This window comes from Choristoneura fumiferana, chromosome 18 (assembly GCF_025370935.1).
Source record: "Choristoneura fumiferana chromosome 18, NRCan_CFum_1, whole genome shotgun sequence".
Lineage (NCBI taxonomy): Eukaryota > Metazoa > Arthropoda > Insecta > Lepidoptera > Tortricidae > Choristoneura > Choristoneura fumiferana.
The window spans coordinates 17,410,568-17,437,526 of record NC_133489.1 but is presented as its reverse complement, the minus strand read 5'-3'; the positions used below and the strand labels follow the sequence as shown (position 1 = coordinate 17,437,526).

The 26,959-nt window shown below is 36.9% G+C and overlaps 1 protein-coding gene across 4 annotated transcripts; it reads right to left on the bottom strand.

Annotated features, from left to right (window-relative positions):
* Positions 1-3,293: 3,293 nt before the first annotated feature.
* Positions 3,294-19,591, bottom strand: LOC141437581 (protein rolling stone-like). Of its 4 annotated transcripts, none has more exons than XM_074101014.1 (5): positions 19,448-19,591; positions 12,978-13,333; positions 9,495-9,605; positions 8,441-8,639; positions 3,294-6,033 (listed from the first exon to the last, which is right to left on the bottom strand). In XM_074101014.1, the coding sequence occupies exons 2-5, from the start codon at positions 13,270-13,272 to the stop codon at positions 5,838-5,840; spliced, it is 801 nt and encodes a 266-aa protein (XP_073957115.1). In that variant the 5' UTR covers positions 13,273-13,333; positions 19,448-19,591; the 3' UTR covers positions 3,294-5,837. The 4 variants fall into 4 exon arrangements, with proteins under 4 accessions (XP_073957115.1, XP_073957116.1, XP_073957114.1 ...); XM_074101015.1 differs by lacking the exon at positions 19,448-19,591 and adding an exon at positions 13,518-14,810; XM_074101013.1 differs by lacking the exons at positions 12,978-13,333; positions 19,448-19,591 and adding an exon at positions 11,149-12,967.
* Between the last annotated feature and the right edge of the window lie 7,368 nt (positions 19,592-26,959).

Below are 26,959 nucleotides of genomic sequence, written 5' to 3'. Positions count from 1 at the left end.
CAGTAGGTAACTTTACTATAAATTCAAACTAATCAATTACCTTGCTACTCCGCGACCACACGTGCAAGGCAGCTACAGCTTGTGCGACAAACACTTATCTTCAGCAAAGCACCAACCCTTCCATTTTTAAATCAATATATTATATAAGTTTCACCACCACCACATAAGACGCTAACATGTTTCACACTCTAAACGAGTTAATTTTAATCATTATTAACGGTTGACATACTAACAAATTAGTAAAGAATAACTATAGATAGAGCTATATCATGATGTTAAATATTTTTCATCACACTTGCTCGTAAACAGTGTCATAACATGCAGGCTACCTTGGTTGCAGCCCCCCAAATAAAACCCTCGACCTTAATGTGCTTGTCATGAAGCCCGTGGTCGGTAAGTGAGTCAATGTGCGTACAAATTTTCTTGTCATGAAGCCCAAGGTCAGTAAATGAGTAAATGTGTGTACTGATGGTGCTGCGCGCGCTGCTGCTGGACCACATGCACACGCACGTTAGGCGCATGGTGCGGGAGGCGGAGGGCAGCGCTGCCGAGAGCGCAGCCCAAGGTATCGCCAATACAACAATTATATTTTTTCTTTTAGAAATAAAAAAAATACTCGCAAATGTGATGAAAAACATTGTATGTCGCACGGGCGGTACTAGAATTACGAACATCGACTCATTAAAGCCCTCAGTCTTCGACTTCGGGCTTCTAATAGACTCTCGTTCGTAATTCCTTATTTACCGCCCTTAAGACACAATGTACTATTATATTTTGTAGTGTCTTATGTTAAAGCAACGGGGAACTATAAAAAGAACAACATTGACATTGACATTGCATCGGTTGCCATAAACAAAAAAGTTGAAGTTGATATTTTTTCAAACAAAGCACCTCTGATTACTTTTATAAAATCAAACTGCCTATACATATATTTTTTTAATAAAAATTACTTTAATTTTTTACCCGACAAGGGTAGGTAAATACTGAGAGAGATTTGTTTTATTATCTATTAATTTTATAGCTGAACCAGTACGAAACAGAAATAGCGATGTTAATAACGCCACCAATATTATACATCATGATTTGGAATTTTGTTACTCTATCTATACTCCGTTTTTTTTACCATTAGAAAGAAGGTAAGCGATCTTGACGTGTCTTTTTATTTAATAACACTTGAAAAATAAGTCACAGCAAATATGTAACAATTAGCATGATCATTTACATGCTTTTGGGATCATAAGTAATAGTTATTGTTTTTTAAAAAATATTTTTCAATAAAAAGACTCTTCGAGATTGTTTAACCAATTTCTAATGCTAAAAAAAAACAAGTATAGAACAGCCAAATATTAATTCTCAATATTTATTAATCAATAAAAAATTAAAATACAGTGAAAACATTACAGTAAAAAAAACCAACGCTGTATAATTTAGTTAAAGGCACGGCCACACCGCTACTCAAAATACGAAGACGACATGATATCGCAGTGACGTGCCGTAAACGTCAGGACTTTACCGCATGCTCTCCATCAAAAAATTGTGACGCTTGCGGCACGTCACTGCGATTCCGTACCATCACCGTTTTTTAAGCAGTGGTGTGGCGGCTCCTTAAACATACAAAAAACGCAAAAAGGCATATAGAATAATAAAAAAAAGGTATTTAGGGACTTATATTCATCAAAATCTGGATTATCGTACAATCAAAATACGGATTTTTACGGATTTACGGATTTTGAAAGTAATACGAGTAAAAGCAGTTTAATGGATGAATTATGGGGTTTTGGTCTGATTAATAAAAAAATAATGGGAGTTTTTAGTAGATGTTGGCAACCCCGCAGAATCACTTCTCGTGAATCCGGCTCTCATGGGCTCTCGAAAACAGTAAAATATCGAGCGACGCGACAAAAGGAATGGTTCAAAATAATATGAAGATCGGATTGTTCAAATCCGATTGGAGATTATCGAAATCGTGATGAATTAAACACAATTAAGTTATATTGTACTTACACAAGGAATAAGTAATATACGGTGTATCTTTAGGGACGCGTCTGTCGATTTACGCCGTACGCAGGTGTGCCGGTGCCATCGACGTACTAGCCGATGCCGAGCCGGCGACACTGGGGTTGCCAACTCTCAATAGTTATTTGTGTCACTAGGGAGCAAAATGGTGTATTTACGGCGAGGGCGTACATTGAATCCAGAATCTACATTCTTCTTCAATTCTACAATAGAATCCTGAGCGTAGCGAGGGATTCTAAAGTAGAATCCGGAGTGTAATGAGGGATTCAAGTGTTAACGTACAAGATGCCGAGTAATTTTGCTACCGATACAGGCTCATACACTTTCTTACAGAAAAGTTATTTGAAGAGAAAAGTTATGGGCAAAATATTCAACTTTACTTGTATGGGCAACAATATCTACCTTACTTATTCACATTGTAAACCTACCTGTAATTACAGTTAGACTGTGAACCAAAATTCTTGTCACCAAAATTCTGACACCTATCATTATTCCTATCATTATTTTTGTCATATTTACTACTACTGCTTGTGCTGTTACATTGTCCAAGAACATGTTTGTTTAAGACATTAATTTCGGACGAACTCAAGCCCCTAAGGCACAGGTTTAAACCTAGTTTAGGGGTCGAAAGCTCGACCACTTACTTAAGACCCTTTTGTACAAACTTAAGTTTATGTTACTTGTAACACTTCTTTTTGAGTACAATAAACATTATTATTATTTATTATTTCACACCGAGCATTAAGGAACTTGAAAAAAAAACTAAATATTATTAAAGAACAACCAGCATAGAAAATGGCGTGGCTTTACAAATTATTAACTTCAAAAAATAGCATTTGCAATAAAACACTTAGAAAAGCCTTGAACAGAAAAGTTGCACTTTGCTCCCTCTCGTCAGGGAGTAAAAGTTACTTTTCTGAAGGAGAGGTGTGAAAAAACTATTACTGGACCCGAAAAAAGTATAATTTTAAAATGTTCAAACTTTTATTTCTTAGGTTTCTGTAAGTAAAATGAATATTTAGTTGCGCACACTGTAAGGTTAGGTTAATTATATAGCGTGGACCAGAATAATTTGATAAATTCAAACTAAAATGTTAGTAAGTATTTCACCTTGTAACAATAATAAAGACGAATGCTACAAGTTTAAACATTTAATTTAGTATTCTTTTGTTTTAGCATTAACCGAGGTCACTCAAATTTTATTGAAAATACGAGATTATTTTTCAATGTCATGTCTATTTTTATGACATAGGTAACCAACAAATAATGTTCTGTACTCGTGCTTGTAAAAGTATGTTTTATTTTCATGTATTTCATTGACATATAACTGAAGAGTTTAAACATCGCTTAGTAAGTAAATAGGTCCATCCCAGCCTACATACGTCCCACTGCTGGGCACAGGCCTCCTCTCAGAACAAGAGGGCTTGGGCCATAGTTCCCACGCGGGCCCAGTGCGGATTGGGAACTTCACACGCACCATTGAATTGCTTCGCAGGTTTGTGAAGGTTTCCTGCCGATGTTTTCCTTCACCGCAAAGCTCGTGGTAAATTTCAAATGTAATTCCGCTCATGAATTTCGAAAAACTCAGATGTGCGAGCCGGGATTTGAACCCACGACCCTCTGCTTGAGATGCGATAGGTCAAACCACTAGGCCACCACGGCTTTTTAAGTAAATAGGTATATTCAAAAAAATACAGCCGGCCAGAGATATGTAGATCTCTATCTCAAACCACAAAGGTAGTTTTTGTTTTGTAATTTGAGAATAAAACACTAACTGCGACGGCAAAAAACAGAAATAATATAGTTAATAACGTCACCACTATTAACGCATTCACTGCCACCTGACTTGACTTGACTGACCACAGATGCCACAGACGCACATGTGCTCTCTAAAGCACTGGGGGGATGGTCCAAAAACGCATATATGCGTCGGTGGCAGTGAATGCGTTAAACATTATTCAAATCCATATTGATTTGTCAATAAAAATAAAATACAAAATTAAACGCTAAAATAACAATACCAATTACATTAGAAATTAAAACTAAAATAGGTACCTAAAAGTTAAATAACTAAAAATAAAGTTCAATAAAGTGTCCCCATGCAAACGTCTACCAACGTGCATTAAGATTTTTGTCGTATTGTATACCTATCTGTTTTTTATGGTTTTTCTGTACTAATAAGGCAATAAATGCTGCCTCTCATGTATGTTTTTACTTTATCATTGCTTTATAGATGCGCTTTCATACGGAAATGATTCAATTATTAACAGAATATACCTACATAGAACAGAGAGCACATCATGCGACGTCATTTGTAAGTAGAAATAATTAAACAAATATTAGTTTTATATTTCAAAAATTGTTAAACAGAAAACAAACAAAGAAAATATAAAGTTAAGTCTTAACTATAGGCAGGATAACAAACGTTTACATAATTATCAAAGCCCGATTTAAGCGATTTCAATTCAATCAAAATAAAAAAAAAACCGAATTGGTATCTAATATTTACTTAGATAATAATAAGTAATACTTCCCTGAGCAGATATTCTCTAATATTCTATTTAATAATTTACCCATTTCTGAAGACGGACCAAAAACTAACATTAAAAAAATTACTCGAATTCATATAACTGTAAAATAACATCTTGTCACAGCACACAGAAGAGCAAATTTCTATGTAGCGTTACCATCAGCTTAAGAAATCATTATCAAAAATCTAAAATCACAGTGGGCTTTCTTAATCTATCACAGTCTTCAATGCCTAACTTGAAAATAAACCTTATGTTAATGTAGCCAGTGCTGCGGTTGTTCAAGTTCTTTGCAAAAGTGGCCTTCTTCAAGGTCGTAAATTCGCAATTGTTTCTTAAATCATCCAACTTTCTATTTATATGCTTCATTCAACAGGAGTTGAAATATTTCGTCAACGAATTAGTCTCTTCCAAACATTCGTTTGTATTGCCTGATTAATTGTAAAGAGATAGAAAGGAGGATTTTTTTAAATCACACCTGAAAGCTTCTATTCTTGCACTAAATATTTTCGAATAGTACCTACCTACCTACCATACGAACAGAGCATACAACTGGCTGAATTCGGAATATGAGTAGAGTATTAAAACAAATACAGGTCTAATTAATTTTTCAACTGGTAAAAAATCTAGTTCGAGCGGTAATTTTGTAGCATGGGTACCTACATAACTTTTTAACAACTTTGGACTGGTATTTCAAAAATTGTCCTCAAGGCTGGAGATTCTATAAATGAACATAGTCCACGTAGTCAGTGCTGCGTTCGACAGATAACCACAACACAATCTGTTCAATTGAATCGGCGTCAATGCTAACGTGGATGTACCACCAAAGTTAAGACACCTGATTCCGCATAATGTCAGCGATTGAACCGGTCAAGTCTTTCATTACTCTTTGACTGCAGGGAAGATTTCGCGGACAAAATTCGTATAGAGCATCACACTCCTGTTGACTGGTACATATAATATTACAAAGACCGTTAGTATCATAAAAACAAGTCATGGACGAGCATGGCAACGGGGTCTATATACTATCGTATCTCAGTCAAACAGAGTTTAAAGATAACTAAGGAAAACAAAACCATGACACATTGGAGGCCCTAAGGCCGTTACTTAGGTTTAAATATTGTACTTAGTCTAAGTAAAGCACATGTTAGCACGACAAGCATTCGAATAATATTTGGTTTCGCTTATTTGATTTGCGAATGTATGTACGATGGCTTAAACACATACATCACTCATGGGACAAGTACGTCATGTTGTAAAATGTACATTATCCTGTTTCGAAAATATTCATTCTCAAGCGTCGAATCCATCATTGTAGACACCGGTAGAATCTCTGAAGCATTTTCGAGCAATCATATCACGCACTGTGGCTATTCCTACTGTTAGGATGTGCATCAGGGCGAGGAACAGCGCAGTCAGGGTTACCACCACCATCGTCTGCTGCGGCTTGGACCAGTCGATCACCGGGTAGATGAAGGAGTGACCCCATCTGAAAATTGCAGAGTACCTATTAAAAGCGATTTTTATAATACTAGATAACCATAAAAGCATTTGCGAAAAACATCACTTTGCTTATATATATTTTTTTCGTATACCTGCACGCTCACATTATTGTATATTATACTTAGTTATTGTAATCAGCGACCGTATTGCCTAACGCCTGGGCTATCGTTATCGCATTCACCATGTCTTTCTGTCCTCATCCCATAAATAGAAAAAATGGCGAAAGGCAATAAGTGTTCACGACATTAATTCATTGAAAACTGGTTTGGTGAAAAAAATGTTTGCAATAAATTTGATGACCCTTCTACCCTCATCCAAGACCGTGTGCCAGAAATAAGTTGTGAAAATCATTGCGATTCCGAGTGTGTTACAAAATATTACATTGAAATTAAAGAGCATGAAAATAGGTGCAACAGGCAATAATGTGTACATTAAAGCAATGGCGTCGCCAGCTGATGATCAGGGGGGGGGAGGGGGCTAGTAGAAGTATAGAGGACGGGAAAAGTAAATATGTACAGTCGAGAGCTCATGAAGCAAGCGAAATCTTCAACGTGCTCTTGTCAACATTGACAAAAAATAAAGGCTACATTTGTCGATTCTCTAGCGGGGGGGGGGGGCAGCCCCTTTGCCCCCCCTTGTCGACGTCCTTTCATTAAAGTAAACAAAGTCGTGATTAATAGGTACACTTTTGTCTTCCTTCATTTTTTGAACCGGCTACCTGATACTATAATTAATACTGGGGAACTTTTTTCTTAATTTTCTTTGTGGAATTCTTCTACTCGTAAGTAGTATGGGTAGGTACCTATAAGTATATAATTTTATGAAACGTGGCAGCCTGTGTTACTCGGGCTGGCGTAAGGAATTTACCCTACATATAAGGAATACCCTAATCATCCGCATGAGTTGCGCCGTTCGCAAGTAGGTACAGTAGAATATAAATAAAAATTCGGTTTACTAATGTTTCGGCGAATAACGTTTGGCAACCTGTTTCATTTCGCAACTTTTCATTTCCCAACTGTTTAATATTTCTAAAATTGTAAATTTTTCAGGATTTTTATAAAACTAACCTAACCTAACCTAAAGGGTTCTACACGATGGCCCTGAAATAAATCCTGAAATATTTACAGTTTTAGAGTTTGCGAAATGAAAAGTTGCGAAATGAAACAGGTTGCCAAACGTTACGTTGCGAAAAGGCAGTACTCTTAAAAATTCATATTACTATGAAGCCTGAAAACAACATTAGGTATACTTTTGCATCTTTGGGCAGTGTAATAATTGTGTTAGCCGCAAAATTTTGCTTACGCTACGCCATTATTCAACTTGACTCATTGATTTATTTTTCTGTCTGTGGTTAATTGCCGACATTTTATTGTATGGTAATTATCATTTAATAATGCATTAGCCTTGATGGCGACCGCGCGACTGATCTTCAAAGACACTTAATATTTCAAAATATGATTTATGCGGTACATCAGCAGGTTATTCTTAGTGCCATAAAGTGTGAAGATTTGTATGCAGATAAGCCGCGTCGGTTATTTGTATAATGTCAATGGCCATTATCAATATTCATGCTAAAGATGAACTTCGACAAAGCCCTCCAATGAGTTGTTGCGAAAGATATTCGTTCGTTTCTGGGACCTTAACGTGAAGCACATCTACGTGATTTAAGCGTGCGCAAATACAGCCAAGGTTTATTTTAACGGTTACCTATTCAGTTAGATTATGCCTCATGTTCACTTCATGTTGAAGAGTAAATAATTATTTCGTCATGTGTAAGTATTTAATGATCTAATATAATATTTTTATACTAGCCTAGCATCATCAAGTGTCAGCGTTAGAAGGGAGACGAATTCTAACTTGGTGTGTATTAGAGAGTAAGAGCAGCCACGAGGGGTGTGTTCAACCGTTGGCATCACCAGGGAATTGGCACCGTGAAGCATCATGTCCAACACTGGGTTAGGCAAGGCACCTAGTTCACTACTCTGCCTATTGCTAGAGTTACGTCACTTACGGATCCAGTCACTAGCGCTGTAGTAACACATTGACAAAAGCAGGTAAGCCAATGAAAAGTACACCGGCTGCATGACGTGCGTACGTTAGTATAGCTCTGTCAGTATCAACGTGAATTGTCGCCGTGTAGCATTACGTCCAAACATTGGGTACGGTGCGTACTTCACTACTCTGTTGCTAGTTATTGTTTGTTCAGATCCAGTTTACGGACACCGTAGTATTTCCACTGAGTAGCGCAAGTAAACCAGTGTGAAATACATCAGCTGTATGATGTAGGTCCGTCATCATCAATAGCGAGTTGGCGCCGAAGCATCACGTCCAAAACTGGGTGCGGTACGTAGTTAACTACTCGATCTTTGGCTGGTGGGTGTTATATCACTTACGGATCGAGTCCACCGGCGTTGTAGTATGTCACCGAGAAGAGCACGTAAACTAGCGCGAAGTAAAGCGGATGCAAGATGTGCAGCAGCCGCGAGGGGTGCGCAGACGCCAGCAGCTCCACCAGCATCACCACTGAGTTGACGCCGTGCAACATCACGTCCAGGACTGGGTTCGGTGCGTACTTCACTTCTCTATCGGCAGCTGTAATTTCAAACTTCATTTGAAAATGCATGTTTGGAAAGTGTGTAGGTACTATAGATTCAACTGAAACATGAGCCACCGTTGAACCCTTTCATAGAAAAAGTCATAGTGACATCGAATTGCTTGACAAGGGAATTCATTAGGACACTTAAGTTACTATGAGAATGTTCCGCGGTGGTTCAGGAATCAAATGTTTCGACTGTACAATGACGACGAGACGTGCAGACGCATTTAGCAAGGAAAAAAATAGTTATGTATGTGTATTATAAATATTATTATTACGATTGTGGGTATTTATTTACCATATAAATCCTTATCTTTTGTGATGATTTAGTGAGAATTATTTCTCGGAATGTTTCAATTGTGGGAGTTCTTAGTATCTTCGAATATTTTTTGTTCTAATGTGACGTTTCATTGAATGATAGTCTGATTTATTTTTCTTCAGTTGAAACAGAAAATATCACAATATGGTGTAGATGAGGTTAGTCTATTGCTTATTATGAGTATGTAATGCCCCAAAAAATCGATAGTTTCCGTAAAGTTAAAACTATGGGAAACAATATATTTGATATATTCTAAACAATGCCTATATTAGTATAGAAAATATTCGCCCATTCGATAAATAGGTAATATTCGGTAATTTTGTAAGTACATATTTCCTTGTTCATAAAAGTGCATAGTCTTATTCTAGCTATTACGTACATGAGTATCATTTGTTATCTTATTTAAACGTGCCTGATAAAGATTAAACATTATTTGATTTAAAATAGGCTGAGTCAGCTTATAACACAGCTTTTTATAACGACATGAAATATCAAAGAAAACGGGTTTTATTATTTAAGTTATTATACTTACATGTTCTTAATAGACACCAGTAGAATACGGTGATCATAAAAGAGACGGGAATAGAGATGTTGTAGAGCACCCAATAGGTCTTCACATACCACGGAAGACCGAATGTTGCGTCTGAAAATCGGTTTGCTATAGGATAAAATAATCAACCAAGGTTTTTTCTTCTATCGCTTAAAGTATTATCACAGGAACATACGTAGAACACAATTTTTCTCTTAAATAACTTAAACATGATACGAAACGGTTTAATAAAGCGAATGACGTAAAATAAAAATCATCACTACTTTTTGAAAAGTAAGAAAGTTATAAGTAAACTTTAAGTAAGTAAATGAAGTTTGCATTCCATCCCTTTCTATAAAAATGCAATTTGATATGGACATTGTATAGTAGTCTTGTTATATGACATGACATGTGTATACATATGATTTGTGTGTTGGATATCTCTGTCTAATTGAGCCTGATTGAGATATGCCTGATTGCATATTTCCCATTGGACGTTATTTCGGTAACAAAATTTATTTAAATAGGTATTGAAAAAAAAAACACTGTCTCGGTTATATGCATAATCCATTTCTTTAAAGTTAAGTATGGTTTCATGAAATGATGCTTTCAGTTAGGTATATATTAGTTTTAACGATATGAAATCGCTTGCAAAAGCATCTTTGGTTCATTAAAGAAAGATTTATAAGGAATAAGAGTTCCAACAACTAGTTAAGTACGCACTTAACAGTAACGAAAACGTTCATGTCATCCTCATTATAAATAAGGGCATGTAGGCATACTAACAACAATCAAATTATCATGACATTATTTCAAAACAAAAAATCTAGCACACGTCACAGTTAGGTCACAGTTACGAGCGGCAGAGTTGGCTGTCACAACCGTGACAGTAGATACAAAGGTCTCTGTGTCAGATAGATTAATCATGTAAGGCAGGGAAGCCTCCGCGGAGGCAATGAGAGCCCTGGCCCAAGTGGCACAAGGCCGAGGACCACGGGACGTGCTCCGGAGACGTGCTTTGCTCCTTACGAGTACATCACTTTTGTTATGGCTGTCGGTAAACAATAAAACAACATAACAGCCGCAGATTGGTATCTAGTGAAGAGTTTATGGCGCTTGCGTAGTATTTCGCGAATTACGAAAATAATTTTGATAGGTATAAGAATATGAGTAAGCTCATAATTCATAAACCATTGTTTGCATGCTAAGTATGAACCTGAAACAAGCCTACCGATTATGACAATAATCGTGAGTGCATATACGAATACGTAGCAATAAGAAAGCACTTAGATTATCTACATTAGGTATCTTAGTAATTCGAAAAAAAATGAATCGTCTTGGTCACTTACCTATCATAATCATTTATACATTGTTAAGGATACAATTCTTTGATTTACCGCACCATTTGATTGACCATGGCCATGCCGCAGATGATAGCGACGTCGGGGACGGTGACTCAACGGGGTCACGCCGTTTTATCACCAAATTAGTTTTAAATATTATAATTGATTATAAATATGTATGTTTGTCTGTAAGGTATTTATTGTAATGGGCCAAGTTGCCCGAAAGAAATGAATTTATTATTATTATTATTATAATACTAATTTAGATAAAACGCATTTGTTGCGATGCGATGTAAGGAAGGAAAACTGCGTACCAATAGGTTCGTCAAAGTAAACACAGGCAGAAACGGCGACCGAGGAACCCGTGGTAAGGACGATTAGGAGGAAGGCCCAGTGTGTTAGGTATATGAACCAAAAATCGACCGAGATATCCAATGTCACGGGCGTGAAGATCATGGAAGTGACTAACGTGCTCAAGGAATAGAGGAAAAGGAAGCAGCGCAGAGAGAGCAGCGGGACGGCCGACCGGCCACTTTGCCAACAGCTCACGTAGAAATCCGACGGCGACGTGTGCCCTAAACTAAACATTCGCCAATGACATTGACTTTTAAAACATTCCGAGCTCGGCATTGTCCTGCTAAGCGGTACTAACACACATTCAGTTCAAATCACGAACGAATTTATCACTTTAATTAGTTTAGAACACAATAATCTCATAAGCCACGACGGGTCAAGATAATAGCAACGATCTTGTACTTTGTTACATTACTACCATGTTTATCGAGGCACATGACTGTTTTCCGTTGCCATCAGTTTAGCACTGAAGACATTAAATGTTGAGTGCACTGAGGCGTGAACCACCTAAAATTTGAGATAGTACTGAACTAGTTTCTTGTTAATCAAGGTCTTGCGACACTAACTTTGTACGTTACGTTGCTAGGCAATAAAGCGTTAAATGGACTGTTTGGTTCAACGGACTTAAAAAACAATAATAATTTGTAAACACACGTAGCTGTATAACTTGCTAAGTATTTATATTAATTTGTATCTAACGGCTTACTTTATACCTAATTATTTATCAGTTATAATGTGTCAGTACCTCAGGTACTTAAATCTCTTCAAGATTTACTTTTATTCTGGGAAAACTTCTGGTTTGAAATAAATAACATCGTAATGACGTCATTAACTCACACTCGTAAAAACAGTTATTGCAATCTCTGTGATTAACAGGTGTTTGCTTGATATGATAACCAGTATAAAATATCCTTAGCACAAATATACCTAGACATTTACTTTGCCATAATTAAAGGGCTGTATCGGATACAGGGCAGATTAAAATACTAGTTGACATTCGTGTTTAGATTGGCTAGTCTACCCTGACTTTATATGGAGAATTCTTAAGTTCAGCGAGCGAGACACTTGCCGAAACACATGGCAAGAGCGTGCTTCTAAAATGTGTCAGTATTCGCAACGCTGCTGTTTACGGCCTTTTAAATAACACATGAAAATGCATATAGGTAAAGTCAGAAATTCTTGACTTAAAGCAATAAATATCTCGAAGATCTAACTTGAAGTTATGCTATGCTAGCTTTCTTAATTATATACCTACTAAATTTAACAACCTCGGTTTTGGCATTTTCTATACGGCGTAACTAATTACGATAGTAAAAAATAAATAAAGCGTTTGGCTATTCGATTTATAATGTTTCCTTTTACATACGCAGCGCAGCTCTACCCACTTTTAAATATTCTCGAATGATATACGAATATGTACTCGTACATAACTATATAACAAAGTGATCGGAAAGTACTCTCACGGCCGAGATCGGGCGCATCTATTTGTGTTTGTGTAGGTACATAAGAATGTTGCTGCAGTGAGATGCGTGCCGTGTAAGTACTCGTACACATGATATCTTGTAATACACGTTAGTGTGGATGTCCATCGATAATATATCGCGTTACGAAGAGTTCAGAAAAAGCGAGTAAATGTTGAAAAATTGACGTCAATGATGAAGAATTAACATATTTATGTTAATTCTTGTGTGCACGAATGGCGGCTGACAGATAAAAAGTTAAACTGCTTCATTTTCTATAATTCTTCAGAATATTCCTTGATGTATGTTCATTACGGAATAAGATTTACCTGGCAGATTTCCTGTATGTTTTTGAATGGTAACAACGACACCAAACAGCGACTCTACCATTATCAAAATTAATCCCCAGTTCGTCATGTACACGAAAAACATTTCTCGTGGGCCCCAGAAGTCGGCTTCAGACCAGGCTATAATGAAGATAGACCAGAGAAGTATGGGTATTCTCCAGAAGAGTGGTGACGCTCGGCCTCGCCATGGCTTTGCGAAGAGTTCTGGAGCCACGTCGCCCTCTACCAATGCTCCCATGCAGCAAGCTGCGTGTTGTTTCCAGGTCCACCGAGTCATTTTGTCTTCAGTAGGTTCTTGATTTTATTAATGACAGTTATTTGCAGCACCCTCGGCCAGCCTGCGAACATGTGTTAACAATAAATTGCGTTTGAAATCAAACATTCAAAGGCAACGCCTTGTATTCTTTAACTATACGTAAGTGTAAGCTCATTAGTGTTTTGCATTCATTAAGGGTTTAAAAGTCTGCAAAAAAGTTAAGTAAGTGATCGGCACTACTAGTTAAGTACCTAAGCTAGTGTTACCTTAGTCAGAGTTGTTGCATCGGTCACTGACTGCCAAATGATTAACGCGAAGCGGTTTATTGAATGGCCGCGAGCAGAATTAGCGAGTTCATATTTGACCCTCACATGCACCTGCACCGGTCAAGTACAGACAAACGGGGTCTTCTGTTTACGCTAGCGCATTCCTTGCCTCTACCACTATTGAACGATAGGTAAGTATGAACTTGACGTTGTACCCTAAACTTGACAGCGTATTTTGTATATTTTTAAAATTTATTTTTATAGCTCTACAAGAATCCAACAAGGCTTGAATTGAGTACACTTGTATCAACTTGTCAAGTTTAGGGTTAACAAATTAATTTATAGCTCTTCAGTGAGCCGCATTGACCAATGGGAAATCATTAGCATAATGTTATATCAGTAAAATTTGTGGTGTGGGTAATTGTACGCCAAGTCAAGGCCAAGGTTTCGTTACGCACATAACTGTTGGTAGTCAAATATTTGCATCGTACATCGAGCAAATAGAATGGCTCCGTATGAGATTTTTAACACTTATCGAAGGTATCAAACCTCTTAAATCGGGTGAACTATAACCATAAATGGGTATTAGGTAGGTATGTACTGAAGTTTTCCTACATGCTGATAGATATGTTGAAAATAATTAGATATTAAGTTAATTTAATGTGTGGCCTGAATTGCTTCGAGAAAAGGATTGTAGGCCGTGCCGCTTTTATGCTCGACTTGGCGGGGTACTGCCGTGCCCCCAGATGTATGTGTGTTAATGTATAGTGTGAACCGTCTTGTAACTGATAGGATAAAACATACTCATTCAAAATCAAAACTAAATTCCTTGTCAGTTCAAAGCATAGTTCCCAAGAGCCATTGGGTTCCCAGGGCACCGCTTCCGCGTTGAATTTAATGGTTGAACGGAGGTTCAAACGTTGGCGATTAAATAGCTGCCTGACTTCTGGTCGCCAGTAGTTCTAACCAGGCGCGAAGGAACATCTTTTAAGAGTTCCTAGTTAAATGTTGTTTTAAATAACAAACTTCTATTTACATCTTGGATTTCATTTTTGTGACATTGCTGTTTACAATTTAATACAAGGAAACCACTACCTTAGTAAATCCAGATTGTTTGAATGCAATCTTATTATGTTCTGATGCGGAATTGGAAAAACCGCAATTACAGTTGTCACGTTAATTACCATTCGTCATCTGACTTTATTACTTGACCCAGATGTGCGAGGCCACCAAAGTCACTAAAGTCACCAAGAAGAAAATCGAAAATTGATCTTAATAAAAATATAATGTTACTAAAGATCTCCAACGATAACCCACACTTTAGATTTAGACGAAAAAAAAATTTATATTTTTCGTGCAGGGTAGGTAATGAAAATGGAAGACAAGATGTGAGTGAGAGAGATAACAGTAAAAGATAAACAGCTAACGAACACACGTCATTTCTATTGCTAATGAATGACATAGGTAACATTAACTATTGGAAGACATGTGACCGACGTACCTGACACGTGTCCAATAGCTGTTCTATTGCCTTACCTATGTTCGTTATGTTGTTATTGGTTTTCAATATAGTCCCACTTTGTAGGTATTATACTTCAAAAACGAATATACATAATTAAACCAATGAATGTAAATAAAACAATTAAACGTCGTTGAAGAAATATTTGATCAATACGCCGTACCGGACGCTTGCGACAGCCTCTGTTGTCCTTATAACGACGTTCTCACGTGTGTTGCTGTAATTGCCAAAGCATGTGCGGTGTATCGCGAACAATAAAAGTTACACAAAATGTGTACAATCATTAATTGACTCTTACTAGAGCCGTGTCTAATCTGATGGGCATTTCGTGTCTATGTACATCCTCCGCAATGTTGAAGCAGTATAGTTTAAGGTTGGTATTTTTCAAGGTTCGTGTAGAAACCGAGGAAACGCTCGATCAGGAGGTCGGTAGGATGTGGCTGCGAAGCGTTTCACATCCGCTCCTTTTCAGGGACATGTTAAATAATACTTCTTACCATATTATTACGGCATAACGTAATTACGTACGAGGATTTAACTGTTGTTGCAGTTCAGTTCACAAAAAGAGGCGTGTGTTTTTAAACAGTTATAGCTAGTTGAGAGTGTGAAACTGGGCATGTAAGGATATTTGTTATGGTAGTTGGAAGGACACGAGCTTAAACTATGAACTACTAATATATGACTAATAATCCCTTTGCCGTGTTGGGAAGGTGCGAAGTACTAGGTGGAGGTAATGTAATCTATCGCAGCGCTCATAGTGGCCAAAAGAAAAAATAATCTAGGCTCTGTCATCTATCATACTCATATTATGAATCTGTCATTAACAAAGCAATTCGTATAGACATTAACTACCTAATTTTAGTAATAGATAGATTAGATGTTTGTGTTATGATGCGAGCTTGAATTATTGAACACTGTCCCTGTTTTGTTCTTGATTCCTCTACATCTCGGACGTGTCCAGCAACAATTTTCCTTATGAAACGGTTTGTCGTTGAAATTTTATATTGAGTGATACTCACAAAACTGGTCTTCAAAATGATACTAATTTTGATCTGAAAACGATATTTAATTTATTACTAGCGATATAAGAACAATTATATAATTTTACTATTATTCAAAGAAACCAATAAGATAGCTTTATCTTTTCGTTTTACAGTAAAAGTACAACTAAACATGAAGTAAACAAACCCTGACATAACGAAGATAAAACACACTTTTTGAATAAATTTTACTTACCTCATTTAATTTTAATGACCAAAAATGAATTCACAATCTTTTGCCCACCCAAATCACGGTATGACAGTCATTTTGTATTATAAATTAATACGTTATAGGTTTGATTTTTGTAACAATGTTGCGATGAAATTTCAAAACGTCAGAGCATCAGAGCCAAAAAAGTTGCGGACGCTAGGTGGCGCTGATGTCGTGCAAAGAGCTATATATACCTGATACTAATCCATGATCAGATTGTACCTACTGGTTCATAACAGATATATCGGACTCATTGCCAGTTGTAAGACTAATTCATGTTTGTTTTCTGTTATCACTGCCGCCTACATTTATAATTAATTCTTCAACTTATTTCTTATTTATTTTTCTTTGGCAAGGTCTGACCTGCTCCTCGGTTTTTTAATTACGGAAGATCGGAATATATATAAAAAGAAAGACTTTTACTTATACCAATTTATTCACAAATTAGCCGATTTCCATTATATAGGTACTGTTATTTAGAGGAATAGAATTAATCATTCAAACTTTCTCTCCGACAAATATTTCGTCATTTTGTTAATCACTTTTCTTAAGTAATCATTAAATAATTTTTAGCGTTTTGCCGCACAAATAATATAAAAATGGACCTACAAAAGTTGTGTCCTAGTAGGCGGAGCTTAAAAATCGTGTCCTACGTCATTATCTTACACTTATCTTGCAAGCGAGCTCACTTAAAATTTTCGCATTTTAGATTGTTTCTTTCTGAAGTCTAACCATTCAACAAGCACGTTTATTTGCTACCTCGGAAATGATTCGTATTTGAATAATAAAAAATTAGTTACGCTTCCTGACTTGTTATTTATTCGTAGTTGTCAGTTGAAGAAATTAGTTCCATTGCCACGCTAATGTATTATGCACAAGTACCTGGTGGCAAATTGTGTGTCTCTGAAATGCTTCAATTTCTACTGAAGCATTTCAGAGACACATATATTTCTATATATTGTTTTGGTTAGCCCTCACTTTCCGAGAGGAGGCCTGTGCCCAGCAGTGGGACGTATATAGGCTGGGATGATGATGATGATGATGATTGTTTTAGTTAGTTATTTGTTTCGTTTTTATTTTGAAAAACATAATACCGCAAGGTATTCAATTAAATACAATAGGTATAAATTATCTTTAAACATACAATAACCGCAACGAATATATTGTAGTTAAAAGAGTCTTTAAATTATGACCGGTTTCAGGGAACAGGATTTGAAATATATTTTTCAGAAATACAAAGTACCTATGTAGAGGTATGGATTAAGATTCAAGCTACAGATGATTAACGATCTTAGGGGAAAAAAATAAAACTTTGTACTTTGTCTGTTGCGTGTGTAGATTAGATATCTAGACGTAGTCAATAGTCACTTTCATTTTTAGAGATGTAAACCCTCGCAGCGCAAGTCAAAACTCGCGCTTGGCTGGTTTTTTCATGTCTACGTTTTCGTGTATGTTTTTGGTTCTAAGTAAATACTTAATGCGGAAATGATCGGCCCGCCTGTCTTCTGCGCTGCGCCACTATTCCGGTATCATTTAAATCGGGTCTATAAATAAAACGAGGCTCTTCTATTTAAAGCTCGCAATAGGTCAACACAGTCCAAGCATACTTTGTAAGTAGTGAGATTAATTAATCACAATTAAACATTATTTATAGCTTTCCTGGAAGGATTTTCGCGTGTCATCAATTGTCCCACTGCCCAGCTGAATAAAAATCCTAATTTCAATTAGAATTTTTAATCAGCTGAAAGCTTTTTTTATGAAAACAACTTCGGCTAAGTGCACGTCAGGCCACGCACTATGTAGAGTTCTGTATAATATACTACAAAATACTACATGTCAATTTCAAATTAAAGAAACGTCAATAAATTCGATTAGATATTTTATGGTTTATGTATTCTTTAACATTATAAAAACAACAAGTTAGTAACCACTTAGTCAATGTTAAACATTATAATATACTAATAGCTTTTCAGAGCTAACAGTCTCTAGACTAAGCCGGGGCCGGACGGACAGAGATGGTGGAACTATAGAATAGAGTTCCTTGTAGGACTACAGAACCCTAAAAAGGGATGACATAATTGTAACGGTGTTTGTGTGCTCCAATGGTATTTCGAGTGATAGCTTATTATTTTAATTAGTTATTTTGGATAATTATGTAAACGTAGAGAGTGAAAAATATCAGATCAATCATTTTTTGAAGTCAAAGTAAATGTAATTAGTTTTTTAATGTAAGTTAAGGTACGTGAAATTAGTTCTTTTCTATCAAGTAATTCTAAAATTACATTAGTAACGCACAGGACTTACGCACCGAGGGTGTTTAAATCTCTCTCGTTGAGTTTCTTGCCGGATTCTTCTCAGCAGAGGTTTTTCCGAACCGGTGTTAGATTTTTTTTTGACATTCATAAGTGCTTGTTATAGCCTAAATTGAATAAAGATATTTTGACTTTGACTTTGACTCTAAAAAATCAAACTCTATCTACCTGTTTAAGTTTACAATGTTCAGCCGCTAACAAACAAAGTTACTACAAAAATTAATATTTCCCTAAAACGCTTCATCGGTTTTTATTATTTGTTGACTTGCAGTAAAATTTATATTCATTATCATTCCGGGTTAGACATTTGTACTTACGTTTAAATATATAGAGCAATACAACGAAAACAATACGTTTCTTGTATACAGACCCTCTTATGTTTTAATTTTGTTCTATTTCTGTAACGGATATATACATACAAACAAACTCGAAATAATTACAGGAGAAAATATACTTACTGCATATCAACAAATAATAAAAACCCGTCAAGCACGAGTCGCTCATAAACGAGTGTAAATAAATTTTGAAACTAAGTTTTTTGTATGGGGAGTTAAGAATAAGGGCATTTATAATTACTTTCTATATTTATTATTGTTTGCTGTAGTAGCAATAGAAATACATAATTGTGGCAATAGAAATAAATTTCAGCGTTACGTTTACTACCTCGTTGAGTTTCTTGCCGGTTTCTTTCAACAGCGTTTTTCCCGAACCGGTGGTAATTTTTTTGGCTTTCTTAAGCGCTTATCATAGCATAAATTGAATAAAGTTATTTTGACGTTGCCTTTGGGTACGGAAACACAAAAAATTTAAAAAATAAACAGGTGTAATAAAATCTAATGAAACTTTACCTTAATTCATTTCGTACGTACACAAATCACTTATGTTTAATTTACCCATGCACTGAACTGATATTCCCAGCAGGTTTATTGTTATAGCGCGCAGCACGCGTGCGCGTAGGGCGGCGCACGACTGAGCGCGGATGATTTGTGCGCGGATGCTGCGCGAGCGCACCGCAAACTCAAGGTGATACTGATACCGTAAGACACCTTCACGCGTCGCCTATGCTTGCGATGCCATTTTTTGCGTAAAAATCAAAAGCATAACCGCAGCACTAATCTCATTACTATTGCTCGGTAATCGTTATGAAGTGGGTTAGTAGTATTTAATTGTTAAGATTATCTCCGAGTTGGGTTGCGTTAAAGTGAGTGACGGTGCAGTTGCGTTGCTTAGGGGCTAAGAAGTATCTAAACTTTAGATAATTTTTCAAGTTTGTCATGCGAAATAAATACGAAACGGCGAAGTGTCATTTGGTCCTGCACACGAAGGGTTCTGTACGACTGTACAGACTGTGATGGTGACTACAATCGTCACTATCTGACACAAAGCGTGTATAAATATCTGATACGACTCTATTTCCAGAACCGGTAGGACTTATCATACTTTTGCATACTCTGCTGTGGCAGATATCAATAAATGCAGTTGACTGTACCACCGTACATACATGCAATTGCCGTTATTCGAGCATAAAAGCCTCAAGCCTCAATGCCTCAATGCCTCAATGCTTCATTCGGACGGTTTAAAATAAGCACGTAATTTTCGATTGCTTAAACTGTGACGAAATCGGAAATCCCCCTTTTCGCTTTTCAACCGACTTCAAAAAAGGAGGAGGTTCTCAATTCGGGTGCATGTTTTTTTTGTATGTTTGTTATGCGATAACTACGCCAATTGTGGGCCGAATTTCAAAATTCTTTTTTAGTTTTAAAGGACATACTTCCGAGGTGGTCCCATTGACACCCAGTCAGGATCTCATGATGGGATCTTAGAGAAATCTAAGGCAACCCTCGAATTTTTAAAGCACACCTATAGCGATTTTGGCATTTTTAACATCATTTCAAGTATTTACATTGAAAGTATAATTTGGTGAACTGAACCCTGATAAAGAAGACCGTAGGTATCGGTACTCTGTTATAAAATGATATAACTATGCTGTTTTTGAGCTTAATGGAATCGTTGTAAGATGCACTTTGGCTACAAATCATTAAAAACAATTAAAAAAAAATTAACAAAAAAATGGAACCGTCTTCAAAAATCTTGAAAATAATTTTCTACTAGTTTGAAGTCAGTGCCTCAGCACGACCCAGCAGGAGTGATTGAGCCCAATATATATTATGTAGGTGAGGTAGACGACTCTAGTTCCACTCCTGCTGGCTCGTGCTGAGGCACCGACTTCAAACTAGTAGAAAATTATTTTCAAGGTTTTTGAAGTCGGTTCTATTGTTTGTTATTTTTTTTAAACCTAAACAAGAGGGCGGCAAAATTTTCTTCCGCTCCGGGGGGTGATACCCAGTACCCACGCTACGCCACTGGAGTGAAATAAACCTTTATACCTACTTACAACGATGAATCTGATAGTAGGTAAAAACACGATAATTTTTCCTTATTGGGACACCGCTGGGTACAATGGAACACCTGTGCAGAACTGATACACATCAAGGTTCTGTAATAGTTATTTTAAAATCGTATTGGAAATGTAATAAACAAGTAGGTACAGTTACCAGCATTAATATCTGCCACAGCGGAGCGTGCAAAAATATCTGACACGTCCTTACGGCCCTAGAAATAGCGTCGTATCAGATATTTATGCACGCTTGTTGTGTCAGATATTGGTGCTGGTGTCTGTACCAAATATAGAATGATAAATAAACTTGTTTTATTTGACGTAAGCACCCGCGCGATAACGGCGGCACACAGCCGATAAATTATGGTTTAATACCTTTAAACGAGCCATTCTTGTATATGTATATATTTATATGTATATATGGGTTTTCGGGGATGATAAATCGATCTAGCTTGGTCTTATATCTGGGAAAATGCTTATTAATGAGTTTTAGCACGAGCGAAAGCAAAGCAAAGCAAGGTTCATAATGTCATTGATATATTGTAAATTATTATTGCAAAAATTAACGATTAATTGTGTTGGCGTTCAACTTGAGAACGGCTGGGCCTTTTTAATTTTTTTTACGTGATTTTAATTGTCATGAAAAGCATTGGTTACAAGAACAGAATGGAAGAAAACATTTAAAAAATTAGCACACCCGTGCGAAGCCGGGCGGACAGCTAAAATCACATTGCAGATTACTCCCTAAAGGGTAATCTGTGGCTAAAATGAATGATAATATAAATATAGCAAAGTGAGTCATCCGAGGGGTGAATAAAAGGGGAAGCCAAGGCAGCCACAACATTAGACTAAATAAGGAAGGAGGGGTTCAATAGCCTCCAAAATCGAACAAGCCACCCAATTTTGTCTACAATCCAACTTCGGAATATTCTACCTACGTGAATAAAACCCTGCTAAATTGAATGTCGGTCGAGCTGCGCGCAGTGTAGGGTCCCGTATAATATGTAGCAAATATTGAATACTAGCCTGTTGCACGCGACTCCGTCTGCGTAGAATTCGTTTATCGCTATCCCGCGGGAACTGTGCAATTTTCCGGGATAAAAACTATCATAGCTCTATATATTTTAGCTATAAAGAAAAGGGGATAAAAAACATTTTCAAATTAGTTATTTATACTGGTGCCGCCTTGGACACTATTGACACGTACTAATAATAAAAACTTTTAACAAAAAGATCAAACCGCCGAAAAAACTGAAAAAAAAATCCTAACCTATTAATCTAGGTACCAGTTTGAAGTCGGTGCCTCAACACGAGCCAGAAGGAGTGACAGAAGACCATTAGGTAGAACACTATTGGTCCACTCCTGCTGGCTAGTGCTGAGGTACTGACTTCAAACTGGTACCTAGATTAAGGTTAAATAAAAAGGTATATTATTTTTTGCTTTTCAGTTTTTTCGCCGAGCCGGTTTTTTTTTGTTAAAAAGTTTTTATTTTACAATTTTTTCCTAGCCTTAGGATTAGAAGTTGGTTGATAATCGGAATTATTTAGGACCGACTTCGAGGTATACACTATACTATAAAAAAATAATTATAAAAATCGGACAATTCTGTAGAAAGTTATGCCTTGACCGGGCACTCGTACATTACAACCAGTGAGTGAACAATCAATTATCCCCTGTTTTCCTGGGTTGGAGTTTTTCCAAATTTATATGTGACCAACTTCGGGGTATACTTACCCTTTCCAACAAAAAAATAATTATCACAATCGGACTACTCTGTAATAAGTAATCCGTGATCATACATAAAACAATTATAGTTACGATTTACGCGTCGACTTGAGAACCTCCTCTGTTTTTTTTCGTCGGTTAAAAATTGCACTCCAAGAGCGATTTCGTACTACGTTCGATTTGAATCCGTGAAAATACGGTTCGGAGTAGTCATAGAACTATTTGTATGGTAGTTTCCGCACTAGATCCGATTTCCGTCATCTGATTTCACCATACAAATAGAACGACTACTCGCTGTCTTTTGGATGGTAAATATAAGATTTGGCAATATTTTTGAACGATCCATCATCACCTATCAAAGAAAATCCCACACACCCCTGTGCTCTTTTACAATTATTTTTACAATTACTTTTATACTTATTACAATCTCTTTTACATTTTATCTACCATTTTGTCGGCCTGATTATTAAACATACACCTACCTACTAGAAATCTCTGAGCTAAGCGACGGAAAGACGGGAATGGGATTTACTAAGTATATTAAATACTGAATTCAGCCTAATATGAAATGTAGCCCAACAAGTCTCTAAGCAATTCTAACGAATCCCGCGTGAATTTAGGAAAATGCCGAAATTTCGTTTCAACAACTAGGAAAGGTTAAAAAAAAGAGCTGAATTAAAAAAAGGAACCAGCCAAGTGCAAATCGGACTCGCGCACTGAGCGTTCCATACTTATTTGTAGGTAGGTAGTAGGTACCTATCTATGAGTATTCAGTGTTAGCAGAGCCCCGCTCTTAAAAAAAAAGTACTTTCAAACAAGCCCTTTAGTTTGATATGCCATACAATATACTATGTTTTTTTTTATTATTTTCTTTTTTACCCCTCAAAAGTAGATCTTTAGGTCACCCACTGATTTACTGTCGTGTGCCAAATTTCAAATCAATTGGTTCACTGTATGAAGAAAATTAGCTGCGATAGACACGCGAGTGATGCTATAAGCCGTATAGCATTATTATACCCTTATAGTATAAGTGTTCCATTTTTCCATTTGAGATCACGGAACCCTAAAAAAAGACAAAAAATAAAAGCTATAACTTGTCAACTAGTCTCAAATTACAGCCATAAATATATTTTTACAATTCTCGAATGATATTTTGATTTGATAGATATGTTTTCGAACATCGGGGCCTAATCAGGGCTTATTATTTAAAAGGTTTTAAATTTTAAAACGCCTTAATATAAACATATTGCAAAGCGTTCGCTAAAGTACTAGTTGCAAATAATTCAATACAAGGGATTTAGCGACAATAAATCTTACCATTGAATTGGGACGGCTTACTTTCCTGCCACAGTTTACATTACAATATTTATTTATCAAGTCAATTATTTCCAGAATCGTTATTCGTCAGCTTGAAAAGCTTTTATAAAGTTATTCACCCACGTGACGTAAGGCGCCGGCCCCGGCGTGTTCCACGCATGATCGTTACCCACTGCGATGAATAAAACTAAGCCAAGGAAGAAACTCGCCGGTAACACTTGCTAGGTATGTACAGTGCCACAAACTTATTTGACAGGTCAGAACTTTGTACACAAATTCACCATTAGCGCCACCGTCCACTCACCGACTGTCTAGTAGTGTCTACAGTGCTAGAGCAAAGTGTCAATCAGTCTACTATGTAACTGACAGGTTACGAGTACGCTATCCGTTAACTATACGAGTAGATATACAGAAAACAGGTACCTACCTACGCAGAGAGCATAGAGAGCAAATTATCTTATTTATTTTTTAGGTAGGTACCTTTGACGGCTTCAATACAAATTCTTGTTACCTACTTGAAATTTTTGTAACAGTACATTGTGTCCGGCGATAAATAATGAAATACGAACGAGAGTATAGACTCGTTTTCGGGTTTCTATAGAGAAACCCGAAGTCGAAGACTGAGGGGCTTTGAGTCTAAGTTCGTAATTTCAAGCCGTAATACGCGCAACAGCTGAAAAAGCCCTCAGGCGTTATACGCAAAAAAGTCCCTTAGGTTTTATTTAGGAGTTGCAACCAAGCTAGTCTGCATGCTCGACACTGATGGTTATGTTATGAGCAAGTGCGCTTAAAAATAATAATACTGAAGCACGAGTTACTTATCTAACCACGCGGCAGAATATCCAGCCAGGTTCAAAGAAAAAGGAACTGGCGAATTTACGTACACGACACGAATAATTTTGAGCTACTTTTTCCCCTTTAGGGCTGCGTTTCCACCAAAGTTATTCTTCACGCCGAAACACAGCAGTGCAAGCACTGCTGCTTTACTGCAGGATTAGCGAGCAAGATAGTGGTATGGTAGCAATCCGGGCGGACTTGTGCAACACAAGCGCAAACCTTGCGCTACCACCTGCAAAAATGCATTTCATCATCATCATCATCATCCCAGCCTATATACGTCCCACTGCTGGGCACAGGCCTCCTCTCAGAACAAGAGGGCTTGGGCTATAGTTCCCACGCGGGCCCAGTGCGGATTGGGAACTTCACACGCACCATTGAATTGCTTCGCAGGTTTGTGTAAAATGCATTTATTGCCCGAAATAAATGAATTTATTATTATTATTATTTACCTATTGAGGCTTATGATGGCGGAGAGGCTACAATAGAGAGATCTATACTCGCACAGCACATCCCTAGTGAAAAATGCTAAGCGGAGCGAGGCGAGGTAAATGAAGCGTTTCTATTGGTTGATGAAAAACAATCTCTCTCTGGTGGAAGCGGGGCCTTAGTTTCCCGTTAGTTCTTGATACTACAACAATGTTTGCTATTTAATAAGTAGGTAATATATATATATTTACTAGCTTTTACCCGCGGCTTCGCACGCGTAAACTATTCGGTGTGGTAGCTACAATTGAAATTTTCGGGATTTTACAAAATTCCCCTGGAAATTTCCAATTTTTATATCGTGGTCTTCATTGAGGTTGTGTTGTGAATAACTGTACAAAATTCAAGACTCTAAACCCAGTGCTGAAGTTTCAAAAAATTTTCCTTATCCAAATTCAGATGCAAAATTCAAATTCAAATCATTGATTCAGTAAATAGGCCGCAATGGGCACTTTTACACCATTTTTTATACTACCAGCGCTTTCGGAAAGACCATCATTGCCAAGAAGAATGCGCCGCAAGAAACTTGGCAGAGTAATTTTTTCAAAATAAAATAATTACAAATAAAATACTTAAAAACTACAGTATACAATTTAAGAAAAAAATACGAAATAATAATAATAATACAGGGATGTATGGGGTCCCTTAGTTACAAAACTATACCGTGGGAATATCGGGATAAAAAGTAGCGTACTTATGTGTTATTCCAGACATACGGCTACATACATCCAAATTTCATGCCTCTAAGCGCAGCGGTTGTTATTTCGACATTTTATTCCTAGGTATCCCGTGGTAATATCGACCCGATGGTCAAAAAGACGTCTACGTGTTTTTCTAGACATCCAGCTTCCTACATACCAAATTTCATGACTCTAAGCCCAGTGGTTATTATTTCAAGACTTTATCCTTATCCCGGGGGAATATCGGAATAAAAAGTAGCCTATGTGTTATTCCAGAGGTCCAGCTACCTACATACTAAATTTCATGGCTCTTAAGCCCTGCGGTTGTTATTTCAAGATTTTATCCCTAGGTATCCCGTGGGAATATCGGGTCAAAAAGTCACCTATCTGTTATTCCAAACGTCCAACTACCTACATACCAAATTTCATGACTCTAAGCCTAGAGGTAGTTATTTCGAGATTTTATCCCTATCCCGTAGGAATATCGGGATAAAAATTAGCCTATGTGTTATTCCAGAGGTCCAGCTACCTACATACTAAATTTCATGGCTCTAAGCCCTGCGGTTGGTATTTCAAGATTTTATCTCTAGGTATCCCGTGGGAATATCGGGTCAAAAAGTCACCTATCTGTTATTCCAAACGTCCAACTACCTACATACCAAATTTCATGACTCTAAGCCTAGAGGTTGTTATTTCGAGATTTTATCCCTATCCCGGGGGAATATCGGAATAAAAAGTAGCCTATGTGTTATTCCAGAGGTCCAGCTACCCACATACTAAATTTCATGGCTCTAAACCCAGTGGTTGTTATTTCGAGATTTTATCCCTAGGTATCCCGTGGGAATATCGAGTCAAAAAGTCCCTTACGTGTTATTCCAGACGTCCAGTTACCTACATACCAAATTTCATGACTCTA